Source organism: Archocentrus centrarchus, chromosome 19 (assembly GCF_007364275.1).
Source record: "Archocentrus centrarchus isolate MPI-CPG fArcCen1 chromosome 19, fArcCen1, whole genome shotgun sequence".
Classification (NCBI taxonomy): Eukaryota; Metazoa; Chordata; class Actinopteri; order Cichliformes; family Cichlidae; genus Archocentrus; species Archocentrus centrarchus.
The window spans coordinates 21586645-21606122 of record NC_044364.1 but is presented as its reverse complement, the minus strand read 5'-3'; the positions used below and the strand labels follow the sequence as shown (position 1 = coordinate 21606122).

General features: G+C 40.2%; 2 protein-coding genes across 5 annotated transcripts; one reads left to right on the top strand and one right to left on the bottom strand.

The window, feature by feature from the left end:
- Positions 1 to 6676: 6676 nt before the first annotated feature.
- On the top strand, positions 6677 to 16044 carry LOC115798530 (lysosomal acid lipase/cholesteryl ester hydrolase-like). Of its 4 annotated transcripts, none has more exons than XM_030755400.1 (11): positions 6677 to 6806; positions 9005 to 9134; positions 10674 to 10785; positions 11070 to 11268; positions 11375 to 11484; positions 11584 to 11720; positions 11899 to 12045; positions 14088 to 14159; positions 15151 to 15219; positions 15348 to 15458; positions 15583 to 16044. In XM_030755400.1, the coding sequence occupies exons 2-11, from the start codon at positions 9012 to 9014 to the stop codon at positions 15703 to 15705; spliced, it is 1203 nt and encodes a 400-aa protein (XP_030611260.1). In that variant the 5' UTR covers positions 6677 to 6806; positions 9005 to 9011; the 3' UTR covers positions 15706 to 16044. The 4 variants fall into 4 exon arrangements, with proteins under 4 accessions (XP_030611260.1, XP_030611258.1, XP_030611262.1 ...); XM_030755398.1 differs by having other exon boundaries at positions 6749 to 6806; positions 9009 to 9134; XM_030755401.1 differs by lacking the exon at positions 6677 to 6806 and adding an exon at positions 6930 to 7009.
- Positions 16045 to 16052: 8 nt separating this feature from the next.
- ankrd22 (ankyrin repeat domain 22) lies at positions 16053 to 19110 on the bottom strand. Its single transcript, XM_030755403.1, has 7 exons — positions 19049 to 19110; positions 17672 to 17863; positions 17486 to 17593; positions 17319 to 17396; positions 17138 to 17236; positions 16920 to 17063; positions 16053 to 16231 (listed from the first exon to the last, which is right to left on the bottom strand). The coding sequence occupies exons 1-6, from the start codon at positions 19067 to 19069 to the stop codon at positions 16986 to 16988; spliced, it is 576 nt and encodes a 191-aa protein (XP_030611263.1). The 5' UTR covers positions 19070 to 19110; the 3' UTR covers positions 16053 to 16231; positions 16920 to 16985.
- Between the last annotated feature and the right edge of the window lie 368 nt (positions 19111 to 19478).

The following is a 19478-nucleotide window of genomic DNA, read 5'->3' as shown; positions in this document are numbered from 1 at the left end:
CATCTTTTAATGTCCTTATTTATTTTATACCACAGAGGCTTAAAATTTATATCATGAAGCTTAGATAGTTCTTTTGGAATATTTACACCAAGATACTTAATATTCTCTGCATCCCAACTCAAATTTAATTTAGACTTCAATTCTTGACTAGGCATATGTTAAAAGTTAACATCTGAGTTTTAGGAATATTACGTTTATAGCCTGAGATTTAACTAAAATGCTCTAAGTAAGTTAACAAATTAGGGAGAGAGGTATTTGGATCTGTCAAATATATCAAAATGTCATCGGTGAATAGAGAAATCTTATGTTCTTGACCAAACAAGTTAACTCTGATAATACTATTGTTCTGAGCAACCCCTTTACTTAGGGCCTCTATAAAGATGGTGAAAAGTAGTGGGCTCATCGGGTATCCCTGACATGTCCCTCTCTTTAGGTCAAAAGATTTAGAAAAAGCTCTGTTAATTTTGATTCTAGCTTTAGGGCTTTTATACAATGCTTGAATAACTGCTATAAATATTTGATGAAATCCAACTTTTCCCAGAATGTTATATAAAAATTCCCAGTTAACGTGATTGAAGGCCTTTTTGGTGTCAAGATTCATAAGTACCATCTCAATTTTGTTTTTATTTACATGATCTATTATATGTAAAGTTTGACGAATATTATCTTCGTGTCTGTCTCTGTCTAATAAAACCGGTCTGATCTAGGCTAATTATCTCTGTCAGAATATTTTCAATTCTCTTGGCCAAGATATGTGTAAATATCTTGTAATCTTGGTTGAGGACGCTAATAGGACAATAGTTCCCACAGTCAAGTCTGTCCTTTCCTTCTTTGGCTGTTAGGGAAATAGAGGCCTCATGCCATGATTGGGAAATTATTCTGGTCTTTATAATATAATTGAACATAGTTTTTATTGTTGAAATCAAGGGATCTTTCATTTCCCTATACCACACCGGGAATCCGTCTGGCCCCGGTGTTGCAATAATAATAGCATTTTTAAATTCCAGTTCAGATATTTCAGCTATCAGGCTCGAGTTTTGATTGTCACCCCCCCCCCCCGTTTTTGGTTGGTTCCAGATATACTGGAGTGTGATCTGATAAACCCATTTCTCCTATTTTGCAATTTACCACTCTATTAGTAGGTATTAATGGTACTGCTCTGCAGTGGTTCGAATCATACTGATCTAATAGACTCCAATTTAAGGCAGCACGGTGTTGTGGTAGTTAGCACTGCTGCCTCACAGCTAGAATGAAATCTAGAAGGTCTGAATTCAATTCTACCTTTGACTGGGCCTTGCACTGTGTGGAGTTTGCAAGGTCCTTGCATGTACCTCCATGACGTTCAATAAAGAATTTTTAGCCTTTGTCCAGTTTTGAACGTGTTGTTAGTGAAAACTTGTCTGCATGTCATAGTATATCCTAAAACCATATTAGACTGTGTAAACTCCATGGCCATAGACATATAGCCAAAGGCGCAGACATGCACAATCGATCTGCACATGGATCCTGCTCCTTCCTGTTTATTGACCAATAGCAGAGGAGCTGGAGCAAGAAGGCAGCCTTCCTCATTTGCATAATGAGGCAGAAATGCATCCAGTAAAGTAAAAGAGGAGATAAGGAAATGTAAAAAGAACAAAGGCTTGTATAAGGAAAAGGCAAAACAAAATATATATATTTCTTGATGAAAACGCATGTATAATGAAAAGGAAAAACACTATATATTTATATTTCTTGATGAAATCACATGTATAAGGAAAAGGAAAACAAAATATATACAATATATGTATTTCTGCTTTTATTTCTAATTATGTCAGTTTTGGTCCTCCATATAAACAGGATAAGCGGAAGAGAATGGATGGATCGAGACTCCAATTTGTTCATGTACATGGAGAGTCTTCTTCACACACCAAGGTTAAGTATGGAGTTCCACAGGGTTCTGTGCTAGGAGCAATTTTATTTACATTATACATGCTTCCCTTAGGCAGTATTATTAGAAAACATTGCATACATTTTCATTGTAATGCAGATGATACCCAGCTTTATCTATCCATGAAGCCAGTTGACACACATCATTTAGTTGAACTGCAGGAATGTCTTAAAGACATAAAGGCCTGGATGACCTCTAATTTCCTGCTTCTAAATTCAGATAAAACTGAAGTTCTTGTGCTCGGTCCCACAAATCTTAGACACATGGTGTCAAACCAGATACTTACTCTGGATGGCATTAGTTTGGCCTCCAGTATCACTGTGAGAAATCTTGGAGTCATTTTTGACCAGGATATGTCCTTCAATGCACATATTAAACAAATATGTAGGACCACTTTTTTGCATTTGCCCAATATTTCTAAAATTAGAAACATCCTTTCTCAGAGTTATGCTGAAAAGCTAATTCATGTATTTATTACTTCTAGGCTGGACTATTGTGATTCATTATTATCAGGCTGTCCTAAAAGCTCCCTGAAAAGCCTTCAGCTGATCCAAAATGCTGCAGCTAGAGTACTGACAGGGACTAGAAAGAGAGAGCAGATTTCTCTCATATTGGCTTCTCTTCATTGGATCCCTGTTAAATCTAGAATAGAATTTAAAATCCTTCTCCTCACATACAAGGTCTTGAATAATCAGGCCCCATCTTATCTCAAAGACCTCATAGTACCCACCCAAATAGAGCACTTTGCTCTCAGACTGCTGGCTTACTTGTGGTTCCTAGGATACTTAAGAGTAGAATGGGAGGCAGAGCCTTCAGCTTTCAGGCCCCTCTTCCGTGGAACCAGCTCCCAGTTTGGATTCGGGAGACAGGCACCCTCTCTATTTTTAAAATTAGACTTAAAACTTTCCTTTATGATAAAGCTTATAGTTAGGGCTGGATCAGGTGACCCTGAACCATCTATTAGTTATGCTGCTATAGGCCTAGGCTGCTGGGGGGGTTCCTGTGATGCAGGGAGCGTTTCTTTTCATTCACCGCTTTTCACTCTGTTTATACCCCACTCTGCATTTAATCAGTAGTTATTATTAATCTCTGGCTCTCTTCCACAACATGTCTTTTGTCCTGTCTCTCTCCCAGCAGCCCCAACCAGTCACAGCAGATGACTGCCCCTCCCTGAGACTGGTTCTGCCAGGTGTTTTTCCTTCCCACTGTTGGCAAATGCTTGCTCATAGGGGGTCATTTTGACTGTTGGGTTTTCTCTGTAATTATTGTAGGGTTTTTAACCTTACAATATAAAGCACCTTGGGGTGACTGTTTGTTGTGATTTGGGACTATAAAAATAAAATTGAATTGAGTTGAACTGAACTGAACTGAACTGAACTGAACTGAACTGAACTGAACTGAACTGAATTGAATTTGTCTGGGGAAATCAGCCAGTTTGTGGAGCTTTTTGGCAAAAACTCTGGCCCAGCAATCCAGTTTGGACACTTTATGAATGTGTCTGCGCTCATTTATCTTGAAGCGTGATCAGCACGATTCAACTCAGAGTTCCCATACATCCACTGACTTGGTTTAGTATTGTCTCTATTAAATGACACTCTATTTGCTACAAATGTCTTAAACCTGATGTTCTCACTGGAACACTTTAACACAGTGGTACTATCAGAACAAATTACAGATTCTTTAACATTTGCAGCTCCTTTCTCATGAGCCTGCCCGTTTTCAAAGCTACTGCAGCTGCTGTCAGTTCAAGCCTTGGAATTGTTGTTTGTTTTAGAAGAGACTTGCCAATGATAAATGAGCAGTGAGTTGCCCCTTTTTGGTTTGTTATGCAGAGGTAGGAAACAACTCTGTAACCTTTCTCACTGGCATCAATGTAGTGGGTGCCACCACTACGCTCACTGGCATCAGCGTAGTGGTGCAACGGTGCTGATTTGATTGCTCCAAATCCAGTAGGCTTCAGACACCTGTCTACAGTGAAACCATGAAGTTTTGTAAGACCAGAATGCCGTACTTGTTATCTTTGAGCCAGTTCTGATAGCATTTCCTCATCCCAAGAGATCTTCATCCCACATAACTTTTGCAGGATGATTTTTGCTGGTACAATGACAGGAGACAAAAATCCCAAAGGGTCATATATTGCACTTACAGATGAAAGAATGACACATCTTGTCTGTGGCACATGCTTTTCATTTATCCTGATCTTGAATACATCTGACTCTGTGCACCAGTTTACTCCTAGGACTCTCTCTTGTCAGGTAATATATCACTACTCACATCCAAATCTTTAGTATTTGGCTCTTTCTGCTTCAGGAATGGAATCAAGAACAACTCTGCTGTTACGCATCCACTTTGTTAAGTGAAATCCTCCACTTTTACACAGTGCTGTTAAGTCATGCTTTGGTTTCATCTGAAACTGACAGAAGACAGTCATCTATATAAAAATTGTTCAGAACAGCATTAACTGTGGCTGCTTGCGGCAGCTGCCTTCTTCAGTGCAAAGCTGGTACAGCTGTGGGAGGATATTGCCCCAAACAAGTGTACTACCATTTTGTATTCTTGCAGAGGTTCATTCAAGTTACCATCTGGCCACCAGAGGAACCGTAGAAGATTTCTGTCTTCAGGGGGCACTCATACCTGGTGATACATAGACTCTATGTCTGACATTAAGGCAATGTGGTCACATCTGAATTGTGTCAATACTCCAATCAATGAGTTTGTTAAATCTGAACCTTGCAAGAGTTCTCCGTTTAGTGACTTGCCTTGATAAGATGCAGCACAGTCAAAAACTACATGGATGGTGTGGTAAGTACCAAACTCACTCATCTTCAGACACAGTCCTTTCCTTTGGTGCTTGAACTGCATAGCCTTAGATCAGCAAGTCAGACATAGAGCTCTGATACTCTTTGTGAAATTCTTTGTTTCTGACAAGTTTTCTTTTCAAATTTTCTGCTCTCTGCATTACCACATTGTGGTTTTGGGGCATTTTGATGGCTTTGTTTCTCAAGCGGAGCCCTATACTATAATGTCCATCAACTCTTTTAACTGTTTCATTAACAGAGTCCAAAAACTGAATGTCTTCTCGTGACATTTCCTATTTTTCTTCACAAGCTTTCTCTGGAAAATCATAGTTGAACTGTTGCATCAACAGATTTTCAAGATTACTTACAGATATGCGATTCATAGAAACACTTAGCTCTCTGTCAAAAGGAGTAGAGCAATGATCTCTCTTGAGAGAGCAATTGATAATCCAACCTAACATTGTTCAAAAAGTACATCATCCTTACTATGAATAATCTCCCATGGTTTCAAAGCCTTATGCACATCACATCCTATCAAAAATCCAATGTCTGCATCTATATGTGGCAATTGGATTCGCTGAAGATGTGGCCACTTACTTAAGTCCTCCTGTGTAGGAATGTAGACACAGGAATGTCTGCATGAGTGTAAATGTCAGATAGGTCGATATAAATGTTCTCATTCAAACCACACACTTCTAATTCTGAAAGGTGGTGGTTTTTCTCCAACTTTTACTGTCCCATGGTGCGAAGCAGGATTTTTGTTTTTGTGTCTCATCAGCTTCTCTGAGCAGAATGTGTCTTGGCTCGCATGTCCATGAATGCATAAGTCTCTATTCTTTTGTTGCTTTTCTTTAACTTGCACACAGGAACGCTCTCTTCCGGCCCCAGTGGCTCCACAAATTCTGCCTGAAATGTGTGTTGCATTACTTGTTTTAGGGCTATTACAAATGCTTCTCTGAACACACTCATCTGCTTTACTGTCCTGTTCCCTTGTGCAGTGAAGCATGCTTGGATGTCTCTTGGAGCAGTATTCACATGGTGCTCTTTTCTTACAGTCCTTACTCAAATGACCTTGTGTCAAACATGCGAAACACAGACCTTTTCCTTTGAGGAACTCTAACCTTTCTTTATAGGGCTGGTTTCTGACCTTTCGACACTCTGCCAAAGTGTGCTGTTTTTCACAGTACATGCATGGCTTCTGAAAGGCATTGCTATTGTGACAAGGAGAATTTTTACTATTTTCAGGTGGCAAATATGCTTCCCTTTCGCCTGGATGCTCTGGTCATTCTCACATTTGCGTATGATTTTGCTTTATCTGCAGCATCCTCAATGTCACCAAACATAGGCTCTACAGTTATTTTTGCTTGTCTGTTTATGAATCTGACCATATCTGAAAAATTTGCTCTCTTTCCACTTGTTTCTTGAATGTCAAAGGCAGAGACTCTCCACATTTTTCTTATTTTATATGGCAGCTTAGACACTATTACTCTGAGATTAGTAGGGTTATCCATTTCTTGAAGTTGATTAATGACTTGCATCACATTGTTACAGCTAGTGAGAAACAGGGAGTAACTATGAAGTGCCTTTGCATCATCTGGTTTAATCTGTGGCCAGCTGAATGCTCGGTTCATGTAGGCAGTTGCATTTCTCAGTTCATTACCGTAATGATATACCAGCAACTTACTTGCCTCACTATAACCTTGTCGTCCTCATGTTTAAAGTGATTATTTCAATAAACTAAAAACTAAAAAGGTCACCAGTATACGTTCTGAACTGGTTTGAATAATGATGGAAAACCAGTCACCGATTTTCTGTATGTTTGTGCGGATTTTATTTTATTTTTTATTCATTTTTTATTTTGAAAGGACACTACAGTTCAGTGTTTTCAGTTTATTTCGTTTTTCTCTCACATTTCCGTTTCCGGCCTGAAATGCTGGTTTGATCATTGGAACACAAAAGGTTAACACCTGAGTCCCCCACCAGCCAATCACAGAGAGGCCCTCCTCTGGCGTCAAGGGGGAAGACGAAGAGGCGCTCAGCTGATGGTCGGAGAGTTCAGAGAGGGATCAGCGCGTGGACAGGTGAGTGCGCAGCTTCGTGCCGTTACCTGATCATTAAAGGGCGCGCGTGATGTGCCAACAGTGATTTCCGGTGTGTGAACTGCTGAAGCTGACTTGTGACATGTGCCTACAGTTGTTTCTGTAGCTCGGAAACGTAGACAAACTTCACATTTTGATCTGCGACGCGATAATGACGTAACTGCAATCAAACTCCTCTAACAGAGGTATATGGTATACCTATGAAGTCCACTGTAAAATACTTAGGAATTCATATATCTAAAGATTTTGTTGAAAAGGAAAATCGGAATGTGTGGAAAGTAATAGATAATTGCCAATCGAAACTAAATTCTTGGTTATTAAGGGATATCAGCTTACTGTGTAGAATCTTTCTAACAAAAATGGAAAGTATTTCATGATTTATCTACCCAGCATATTCAGTGACAATCTCCAAAAGAGCCATAAAAAATCTGTCAGGTGAACTTTATATATATTGATTATATTTGGAGAAAGGAAGCTCATATTAAAAAAGTATTATTAACCAAAGAATATGAGGAAGGGGGCCCACAAGCTATTGATTTTGATTTCATGAATGGAACCCTGAAAATTAAGTGGTTAAAATCTTTTCTAAACACTAATAACTTTTATTACCATATCCCTAGAGAAATTTTTAAGAATTTGGGTGATACTGAATTCTTACTTAAGTGTGATTTCAAGATTCAGAGACTCCCTATTAAATTATCTCTCTTTCGCCAGCAGGTCCTTTTATATTGGAAACTTCTGTACAATTACAATTTCACCCCTCATAATGCACCAATATGGAATATCAGATATATCCCTGTCAGGAGCAGATCGCTGTGCAACAAGGAATGGATAGATAAAAGCATTTGGTCACCAATTCACTTAGTTGATAGTACTGCTTGTGTCTTATCTTCCAATGATTTTTGTCTTAGTATGTAATTCTAGTAATGCTAAGACATTTAGAACAATAACCAAAACAATTCCTGATTCTTTTTGGTGTTTGATTAGAGGAGCTTTAACACCCCCCACTGCTGTCTCTCCTCATCTTCTATTAATTTTAATCAGAGACAGTGACTTCACTGAAATCACAATTCCAAATACAACACTTAAGAATTTATTCAATCACATTTTACACCCCATTCAATCTCACACAGAATTAATGTCACAAATATTTCCCAAAAGCACAATTCATGTTTTAAGGACTAAACATTTGAAGCTTCCCATTGTCCCAAAGGCTACAAAAATTCATTTAAAGACATTAAATGGAATTTATCTGTCCAGTGATTTGTTGCACAGTTGTGTATTTTGTGATAATGATATTGAATCTACAGAGCATTTATTTTTCCATTGTTTGTATTCTGAAGCCTTTTGGCATGATGTTAATGACTGGTTGCACCCAAAAATGTCTCAGCTGGAAAAAATCTGTCAAAAGGATTTTATTTATGGACATATTATGGGAAATGAAAAAGATAACTTACTGGTGAACATTATTTTGACTTTAGGGAAAACATATATACACAAATGCAAAATTATGAGGGTGCCCCACAAATTCTGTGTATTTTTCAATGAGTTTCTATTATATATAAAAGCCCTTAAAATAATGGAAAATGTGAATGCAAAAAAACATTAATTTTTTTAGAGGAATATAATTTACAAGAAAAGCCCTTTAAAGTTACCTTTTTTCTTTAAATTTTTCTGTTATTTTTAGTTATGTTGGCTGTGATTTTATTTGTCCATATTACACCTGTGCCTTTAAACTCATGTTTACATATTGAAGTTATTTTAAATGCCTTGTTGATTGTACAGATTGATAAACAAAACATTCAAAAATTTTATGTCAGTGCAATAACGCAGTCATAAACAGGACATTTCTCTTTTAATGTGTGAACCTTCACAGGTTTACCTGTTTCCCACCAGACACACACCAGAAAGCTGATTATCGATTATCTGCAGGTCCTTTAGTGTCACTAGACAGAAAGTCTCCTTTAAGTCATCTGACTGTGTGTGCACGTGACTCTCACAGCCTCCTCCCCCTCATCATCATCATCATCATCATCATCATCATCATCATCATCAACATAATCTCCTTTTTCTTTTTCGGATCAAACGTGATCAGTTTGATTTTACCCAAAGAAGAAGAGAAACTCATCAGTGAACCGTGAACATACCATCCTGACTGTGTGTGTGTGTGTGTGTGTCAGTCAGGCCATGCTGTGTGTGTTGGTGTGTGTGTTCCTCTCAGCTCTCGTCCACAGCAGCACGGCCGTCAGCAGAGTGCGGCCCACCGATGACTTGCAGCCAAGGCTGGACCCTGAAGTGGACATGAACATCGTGAGTGTTTAAATATTTGAGCACAGGAAGTTCCAGACCCAGCACAGGAAATACCAAACCCAACACAGGAAGTACCAGATCTAGCAGAGCAAGCTCTGAAAGCTGCAGTTCCTCTGCTGTCCAGCAGAGGTGGCAGCAGCGAGTCTGTTGCCATGTTAAAATGTCACCACAGACAAAAACACGTTTGCAGCCTGATTGTTGCTCCGGTACGGTGGTGAACGGTTTCAGTCACCATGCCATGGTGCGTTCAGGTGCTCTGCTTCCTCTCACTGTCATTTCACAATAAGACCCTGATTCTTCGCACAGTGGCTCAGCTGGACTCTGACCGATGAGTTCAAACTGTTTGTTCAGTGCAGAATCCTGACCATGTTGCTCAGCAGGCTGCATGAGGACATCGGGTGTGTGAGTCCTCTGACCTCTGACCCTGGGCTGTCAGCAGATAGGGGAGCCACAACACAAGACATATACCGACAATCAGGATACGTCTACACAACACTCAAATGTCTGTCAAAATGCTGCAAGTAACGTGAGTGTCTTAGATTCATGTATGAATCTTAAAGGTTATAATTCTGACTTTAATAAATCGCTGCAGTGTTACTGTCAGGGTCAGGATCTGAATTGAGTTCAGTGTACAGGTTTCAGTCTGTAATAAAACAGCTATCCTCTGAATCAGCTGTCAGATCCATAATTGAGCAGGATCTGGAACCATCGTGATTTTCAGCTTCAGCTGCAGAGGCGGAGCTTCACAGAAGGACTGTGATTGGACCAGACTTAATCAAGTAATCTGGACAGTGACATATTTCTGTAATTTTGCCCCTGTAGACCACCACGGTGGATCTTGATTTAAAGAATCGACGTGTTTGAAGACTTTCAGCTTTAAAGGGCTTTAGCTAATGTTTTACAGTAATTGTTCAGGAACTATAACATAACCAATTCATCACTGACAGTCACTGCCTGAACTCATGGACTGCATTGATTGGTCGATCACATGAATGCAGCTTCAGCATTTAGACAAAGGAAAGTCTGATAAACACAAACCCAGGAACACAGCCTGTGAGGCAGGTTTTTTCACAGCACGTGAGCTTTTACTCTGCACAAGGTCTTTTAATTTGAAACTTGACAGGGTTGTCTCTGACGTTTCTGACTTCCTGTTCTCATCACCTTGTGAAGCCTGACGGAGCTTCTGTCTGCTCTCTTTAATGGATGTAATCAGCTGTATTCTCGGGGTTAAACACATAAACATCGCCTACCATGAAGCCCTATCCACAAGTAGAACGATTCGCTCGCTGGTCCTCACTGTGTCGCTGCCTGTTGGACACTGACGATCAGTGAGAGTCACTGACAGTCATTCCAGGCTCCAGTTGTGTCAGTAATCTTCTGATTTCTTTCTTCTGATTGGCTCACTGCACGAACTGGCCTCACTGTTTGAAACTTTGACCGTGTTTAATGTGAACGTCCACCAGTGGAACATGAACTGAGGAAAACGTGCAGGTGTGTAGTGTGTTTTTAGTGTGTTTACTCAATTGTGTGTGCATTCAGACGGAGATCATCCGTAGGTGGGGTTACCCTGCAGAGGAGCACCAGGTGCTGACGGAGGACGGATACATCCTGAGCGTGAACAGGATCCCACAAGGACTCAAACCTGTCGCAGGTCAGACTGACATGCCACTTTCTCTGTAAGGACAATTAGCATCTTGGCTGTTGTGTAAACAGGAAGTTTAACCCTGTCATCAGGCTTCACTTCCTTTTTCTAACAGCTGAACTTTGTCCTAATGTGATTCACTAGATCTTTCACCTACTTTCACACTAATGTTCCTCCTCCTGCCTTTAACATAATGCTGGCTGACCTTTGAAAGCAGATGTAGCTCTGTAGAAGTTTCTAGACTCCCATAGGTTCCCAGCAGACTTTATTCATGGGTTTCTGGTGTCCTGCAGGTTCGAGGCCAGCAGTCTTCCTCCAGCATGGCCTCCTGACTGCAGGCAGTAATTGGATCACCAACCCACCGAACTCCAGCCTGGGCTATGTACTGGCTGATGCAGGCTATGACGTGTGGATAGGAAACAGCAGAGGAAACACGTGGTCCAGGAAACACCAAACTCTGAGCCCTTACGAGGAGGAGTTCTGGAAGTTCAGGTACCAACACAAACTGCTTCCACCAAAAAACCATGTGGAAAGGTGCAATACTTCCCAGGTGTCACGAAGCATTAACCTCAGAGATCCATGACGTTTGTCTCTGCAGCTATGATGAGCTGGCTCTGAAGGATCTTCCAGCTGTGGTAGACCACATCCTGAAGGTGACCAGCCAGGAACAGATCTTCTACATCGGGCACTCTCAAGGAACCACCATAGGTGTTTTATTTTGAAATTTATAAGCTCTGATTTCTGTCCTGAATGGGCTTCCGTACATGGAATTAATCTTTTCTAACAGCCCTGTGTTTTATTTCCCAGCATTCATAGCATTCTCCATGCTGCCAGAGCTCGCCAGTAAGATCAGGCTGTTCTTCGGATTGGCTCCTGTGGCAACCGTTGCTTTCACCAGCAGCCCCATGACCAAACTGTCCGTTCTGCCCGACTTTGTCATCTGGGTACGAATGAGTCACATGACCAAACACCTCACAGTTAGTTAAAGAGTCACATGACCAAACCTGGTGATGTTATCAATTGTTCACCTAATTGCTGACACACTTACAGATAATGAGTCAATAAGCTTTGAATTGCTGTATTGATAAATAGCATCTGACATGTTTTTGTCGCCCCCTGCAGGACCTGTTTGGGAGGCAAGACTTCCTGCCTCAGAGTGCAATAATTAAATGGTTGGCCGAACATGTGTGTGCGAAGCAATTTCTCAGCGAGCTGTGTGGGAACATCTTCTTCGTCCTCTGTGGCTTTGATGAGAAAAACCTCAACATGGTTCGTATCTGCAACTCAGAAATAGGGTTACCTGTTACCTGCAACCAGGGGTGAAAGTAAGCCGGTACGGTCCAGTACTGTGTACCACTAAAAGATTCTGCGCCGGCACGCAGTACCGGCAAGAGCTCGTGCAGCCGTCATTCAGAACCGGTCACGGCTGCACTTTGGGTCAGAATACATCCGTTAGCAATAAGCAGTCTAAAACATGACTTAATCAGTTAATAAATTGCTTTTTTTTCTCATTTCAAATTGTTTCTGAACTGCTCGTGCTGTGCTGGAGCCTCAATTCTGCAGCTTCTCTCCCCTCAGAGATCGAGGCTTTCATCAACGGACAGCCACGTCCTATAAGTGGGACGGAGCATTGTACATGACAGGCTAGACCCTCCTATTTTGATTGATGCCTCATTCAGCCAATCATGTAACTTGCTGCACCAAACTCAACAGAAAAGCTACGTGACGCCCCCTGGTTATTATTAGCTCTGGAAAACCGATTTCTTAATGTGATCAAAAAGGGAGGGTCTAGCCTTCCATATAAAATGCATTACATACATGTGTTTTTCAGAGCCAACAATAATAAGAGGGTGTAGTTTTTTCAGGTGATTTTGGTTCGGCTAGTTAACAGGTTAAAACGTTCACCGCTACGTCGGTCTGCTTTTTACAAACTCTCTCAATTAAAAACAAAGAGACATTAACTAATTGTGTTTCATGTTATTCTGCTCAATTTCAACAACACAGTTCAAAAGCACAGCTTATGACCAGAGATTTAATTTACGCTGCACGAGAGCGCATTCACCTCCAAAACACAGTGGATGCCAAGAGAATTGAAGTTTGAGAAAGTTTGGTGGTTATTTACTTTCCAGAAGTTTTGAATTGGTGGAGTGAGCCAGAATGCATGGAGGTGGTCATCAGCTGTGTTAAGTGTACAGCATAAGCAAACATCTCAGTTCCTTAACAACAAAAATATTTTTCACATTGTCAACTGATTCTACTTTCTGCCTTCTCTCTCTCTCTCTCTCTCTCTCTCTCTCTAATATATATATATATATATATATATATATATATATATATATATATATATATATATATATATATATTAGGGGTGGGACTCGATTAAAAAAATTAATTGAATTAATTACAAGCTTTGTAATTAATTAATCGAAATCGCATTTTAATCGCATTTCAATATTTGACATGATAAATATTAATTTAAGTTTAGTTGATGAATGAATCAATATACATAAGCTTAAACTTCAAAATTTAGTTTATTTTCCCACCAGTCTACTACACAGACCAATGAAGGGTGGAAGTGCTCCTGTGATAAGCAAACTCCTGAAATTAAAGTTAAGCATCATAACTGGATAGTTTTATTCAACATTAATGTCTCACTTGTTATAGTTGAAAATTAATCATTCTCTCAGCTGTATTCCTTGATGTTGAAATGTGTTATGCTTGTTTTAACAGCTTATTTTGAATTAAAGACTTAAAATTAAACCACAAAAAGGAGAAAAAGTTCGTTCTCCGTTTAACAGCTGCTTTTACACAGCTGTGCTTCGCACTCACGGTTGCTAGGCGACATGAGCTACGCAGAGGTGACGGCAGCTGATATGAAGGCTAGCCGCTCACTTCCTCCCTTTGTGGTGTTCGTGGGCTGCGAAAGACGTGGGCCGGGTTGTTCGCAGGATGCGGCCCCTAATTTGGACATTGTGCGTCGATATAATCTGTATGCCGGGAACTCGTGCACTGAGAAACGTTCCACGGTGCAAAGTGCGATTAAAATGCGTTAAATTTTTTAACACGTTAATTTCCCCATAATTAATTAATCGAAATTAACGCGTTAAAGTCCCACCCCTAATATATATATATATATATAGTATGTTTTTGTTATAGTACTGGCAAGAATTTAAAACTACTTTCACCCCTGCCTGCAACCAAAGATGAACAAAAGAAACACCTCTGCATTTTGATTAAAACTTTACTTGAGAACATGTTACATGTTTTTGTGGAGCTGTTGGTAATGAAGACCATGTGATTGCTGGTTTCAGACTCGGATTCCAATCTACACCACTCACTGTCCTGCTGGGACCTCAGTCCAGAACATTATCCACTGGGCCCAGGTAACACACACACATATACGTGTCTGCGAGCACATGTGGGGACCCTGGTGTTCCCCATGACAAATACATTTGGGACGTCAAACAAAACTACAAATACCATCCCAGAGTACAACAAACAGTGTGACTTAAGTCCATCTGTTGGTTTGTGTTAAATGTTTTCGGTTCAGTTTTCTTTTCCTGTCGTCCCTGTTGGCATCTAAACATGCACCCACAGCTGAACACATCTTCATAAACCATTTAGTGACTTTACATTTAGTTCACTGATGAAAATATGAAGCTGTTTTAGTATTTAGTATTCTTGTTGTATGCATGCTTTTAGCCTTTGTGTTTCAAACATTTTGATGCTAGATCACCCCACACAGGTGAAACACAGACACTACAACTAAAACTGTGCTGTGCCTTGATTCCCCCCCACTGAGATCTGATGTGTTTTCTAAGTGTTTCTTTAATTTTTTTTTTTGAGCGGTTTCAGATAAAAATATTTGCTGTATTTTTACTGTGTTTAGTTTACTGGTTAATTTTTTTTCTTCAGAACTTAGATTTCTATATTAAATAATCACCTATGAAATTATCTTGTAATGTTATGAACTCAAATGAAACAAAAGCTTTTAATATTAAAATATTAACTTAAAAATAATATTTATAATGTCCTACTCTTTAAAGTTTTTTCATTTATTATTTCTATAAATGAATAAATGTAAATGTCATTTATTTAATTTTATTGTGTTCTTTGAGGAATGCTTTCAGTGTATTATTATTATTGTTTAATTGGGGACTGCGAACATGACTATAATTAGTTGCTTGAGCTGCTTTGTATGTATCACTTTACTAATACTTTATTACTTGTATATTTTGATGATTATTTTTGTAGTTTTCTTAAATTTAGACTAGTATTTTTTGGTACATTGATTAATTAAAAATATCTGAGTTCTTTCCTGTACACAGAACAGGTGTTAATAAAGTTTTACGGGCTTCTGTTTTCTTTATTCAGGCTGTTCATACAGGAAAACTGATGGCGTTTGACTTTGGAACAGCAGAAAACATGAAGCACTACAACCAGGTGAGACAGATCAGAGTCCACATCACAGCAGGGACTCCTTCAGTCTCTGAGCCACATTAGAAACATGAATTCCTTCCATGTGTCCCTCTGTTTACGGTATCGGTATTCTCCATGTGTCCCCTCTGCAGTCCACTCCTCCTGAGTACCACGTCCAGGACATGAAGGTTCCCACCGCTCTGTTTTCGGGGGGGAACGATACGCTGGCGGACCCCAAAGACGTGGCAGTTCTCCTCACTCAGGTGAGGATTACCTACGAGTTCATATTTTAGGCCTCAGGGGGAGGGGGGACAAACTTGAATAATGCAGAAGACAGGAAGTAATAAGATAAGAGATGATAAAAGTTGTGTTTGTTTTTGTCTGTAGATTCCTAACCTGATCTACCATCAGCACATCAAGCACTGGGAACATCTGGATTTTATTTGGGGTCTGGATGCTCCAGAGCAGATGTTTCCTGCCATCTTGAAGCTGCTGCAGGAGTACAGATAGAGAACAAGAGCTGGTGGTTTGGACCAGTATCAGAGGTGTGGAGAGGTTTCCATCAGGAAGGTTCACGATGATTTACTCTTTCATGAAGAGGCCCAGCAGAGTGTGAGTTTGAAACCCAGCAGCGGACCGTGGGACTGGTTCTCTGTACTTCCTGTTTTTAGTATTTTGAGTTGATAAACTCTGAAAATGTGAAAGTGAGAATAAGAAGTGAACCTTCAGTTTCAGTCACCTGTGCTGTAAGCCAATAAAAACAGGCACCATGACTAGCTTACTGTGATGAAACCACTTTTATTAAATATGAAGGTGCTTCTCTGTGATGCTCAAATAAAGAAAAATTATGACCACAGTTTGTTTCCATTTCTCTCTTTATTGACACAACTCTTAGTTTGAAAGTCTTAGTGGGGATAATGACTTTTACTGTGAAAATATGGTGTCAGACTGCCAGTTGCAGCTTGGCGAGTCAGTCATCCCAACAAATTGATACTGAAGTGGCTTCAGGTGACAGTAGCGCTGATGGTCCAATCACCTGAAAGGTGTTTCACTTTATATTAGTTTACCAACTTCCTGTTCACAGCTAAAGCCTTTACTTTGAAATGTTTCATCATCTGCTTCATTTCACTTTTACATCTACACGTTTTTCTTTTTCTCCACACTTTATTACACCTGTCTATGTAACACCTGTCCATGTAACAGTCCTGCAGCACACAGCTGGAGGCAGGTGGCTAGCATAGCTTAACATTAACACACTATCAACAGCTGTTAACAGCTAGCATAAACAACAAAACCTAAGCATAAGAACTACAGATGAACAACTAGCACACAAATAGTGTGCTAGTTGTTCACAAAGATTGAAAATGGAGGATGATAGCACAACTGAGCACAAAGATGGGAAGCGAGACTGTTTAAACCATCTGTGGGTTTTTGTTTTAGTTATAAGCTACAATGGACTATTTAGGTAATTTTAGGTATAACACATGGAAATACTGTTAACCTAGTGGGGGAAAATGTCAGCGTAGTGAGGGGAAGTTCGCATACGGTTGGTCATAGCGTTTCTTTCGGGTTTGTTGACCCAAGCTTAGGCGGAAGAGGAAGGAATGGAAATACGTTGAGGAAAAAGGCATTTCAGAAATCAAAGTAGAAAGCAGTAAAGTAGAAAGTAGAAAATGTATGAGAAAGAACATGCGGTGTTATGGTGTTTTTGTGAGCATTCCTGCCTTTTGTGGTCTGGGTTTTCATGGTTGTTGCAATGTGTGAACTTCAGGAGGACTCTGGTCTGAGCTTCAGCTGGTCTTCCTCAGCATGTTGATGATCTTGTTGAACTTCAGTCTTGTGGCGATGTCCAGTGGGGTTTCTCCATCCTATAAAAGCAGACAGATGTGTCATCAGATCAAGGGAAGCGTCTCGCCAAGGCGTGCTGTGTTTCTGTACGTACGTCATTCTTGATGTTGGTTCTGGCGTTTCGTTTCAGCAGCAGAGGAACAAGGCAATGACTTTTATTTTGACAGGTGTAATGAAGAGCCGTGTTCCCCTTCTAAACACAAAAACATGTTTTTACTGACAGGAAGTGACCTGAGATTTTCAAATTAAATTCTTTTAAGTTTCTGTTCACGCACGTAGTCGACGGCATCGATGCTGATGTTGGTGCTCAGCACAGTCTCCATCAGAGCCACATTCTGCCTCTGTTTTTCCAGCTGCAACACAAAGAGACATTCGTTGAGGAGATCAGGCTGTGCTTTACCTGTATGATGTCACCCCAAAAGATGCTGCTGATTGGCTGTACCAGGATGAAGTATCCGAGCAGCAGGATGGGCATCAGGATGGCGATCATCAGATAATCCAGCAGGGAGAATGTCCTCCTGGACACGTAGTGGAGACACGTCCTCTGTTTCTGATGCACACACAGACAGACGGACCATCAGTAACAGACATCACTGTCAAACATTATGACATCATCAGGGGAAAGCACCTTATTAGTCAGCTGGGTATTGGCCTTGTTGTCCAGCAGGTATTTGACCACATTCAGGTGACCATGGCGGCAGGCAGCGATGAGGGGCGTGTCCCCGGTGTGTGCCTCCTTAACGTTCAGCTGGGCAGGGTCACTTTTCAGGAGGCAGTGCAGCTTACGGACATCACCATCATACGCTGCTTGGCAGGCCGGCTGAGGAGGAAGAGAAGGAGGAAGAGGAGGAGTTAAATCCTGTGGTTTGTGCCTTCCTCAGCTAAGCCAGACTCTGTTCCAGTGACTGACAGCAGCCAGTTATCAGTTCATCAGGAATAAACCAGTTTGCCAAGTTTCCTGCCTGATTTTCACTGGACTCAGAAACACGCCGCCACCGCTGAGCCTCTCTTCCTTGTCTAGCCCCACCAGAGTTAAAGCATGTGTTCTGAGAAAAGTGATGAGGTCAGCTGACTCATTTCAGAGAGTTTCACTTTTCAGAGGTGACAATTTGTTGTTGTGGTTATTTGATGCTTTTATTGTGAAGCAGCTTTCATTCTGAGAGTTTCCATCATTAATGAAATATGAGGAAGAAGATGAGATGAATCATTTTAAAGTTGGACTCCGTTCTGTCCAGCAGCACACCTGAGCTGACCTATCTGAAGGTGTTCAACTCCACCTGCTTCTTCCTGTACTCCACCAGCACAGCTCTGCATGACCCACAGTCCACAATTAATAATTGATACAGGTGCTCAGCTGATCCCTTCTAAAACAAGCTGTTTTAGCTCCTCCCCCTGAAGAGCTAAAACATGCTCCTCAAAAACAGAAGGTTTAACAGAAATGACAGGCAAGGAAGTCCCATCACTCAGCTCAAGGAGTAAAAAATAATCCTAAAATATTGGTGGGATATTATTCTCAGTAATTTTAAACTATTATTCTGTATAATATATTTTTTAATAAATGTATGAAAAATAACTAAACAAATGCAGGAATATTTATTGTAATAATTTTTTCTAACATTCCTGCATTAATTTTATTATTCATAAATATTTCTTGTTATTTTTTGTATTTTTATACATTTTTGTAAAATTCGCATTAATATTCACAGTAATATTCACAGCAGTAATATTTGCAGTGATTTGCAGTAATATAATATTTTGCCTGATGTTTCCTGGCAGATTTGTCATGAACAGGTCGCTGTAGCGCCGGATTTTCACTCGGACACGTTTTCGTCATCAAACCTTACCTGTCGGTTTGTCTCACGTAAAGTTTCGCCTGAAACTCAGGTGCGAGACATCGGCCCAAAACCGAAGAGCGTGTCCAACCCCCTCGGTGTAAAAGAGGTGAAATGAGCGGACTGAAGATGTTTGTTTAAGAGACAAAAGAGAAGACAAAGTCTGTTCTTACCTCAGAGTAAACTATCCCCATGACGGCAGAAACACACCTGAACACGTCAATGATCCGGCACATCCGGATGCGCCTTTCAGAATAAGATTCCTTTGCTTGCTGAATTTATTAAAATAACGAGATTCATTTACCGGATCAATGCATCAATTATTAATGTCTTTAGAATAATGAGATACTTTTATCATCATTCAGAAGAAAATTTTTTTTTATTTCACTTTTTTTATTAACAAACACACAAGAACGAATAAATGATTCCCTTTAAACACCTTCTTCTTGTTTTCGTGTGACATCTGAAGATTTCTCACCTGCATGAGATCATTTGATCTTTTCTTTTCAATAGAATAAACCTCTATTTCACTGTCCGATAGAAGGCCTTTATTTTGTAGGCTGCCTGCGGCACTTCCTGTTTTTTTCCCTGCAGATGTCGAAA

Bases quoted from the DNA above. Each gene is read 5' to 3' on its own strand.
- ankrd22 (XM_030755403.1), bottom strand. From the start codon at position 19,069: ATGGGGATAGTTTACTCTGAG. The intron at 17,397-17,485 runs GTACAGCCAATC...TTTGTGTTGCAG, and splicing joins TGCTCGGATACTTCATCCTG to CTGGAAAAACAGAGGCAGAA. The intron at 17,064-17,137 runs GTACGTACAGAA...CTGCTTTTATAG, and splicing joins GAACCAACATCAAGAATGAC to GATGGAGAAACCCCACTGGA.
- LOC115798530 (XM_030755398.1), top strand. From the start codon at position 6,768: ATGGTCGGAGAGTTCAGAGAGGGATCAGCGCGTGGACAG. The intron at 10,786-11,069 runs GTCAGACTGACA...GGTGTCCTGCAG, and splicing joins AGGACTCAAACCTGTCGCAG to GTTCGAGGCCAGCAGTCTTC. The intron at 11,721-11,898 runs GTACGAATGAGT...CGCCCCCTGCAG, and splicing joins TGCCCGACTTTGTCATCTGG to GACCTGTTTGGGAGGCAAGA.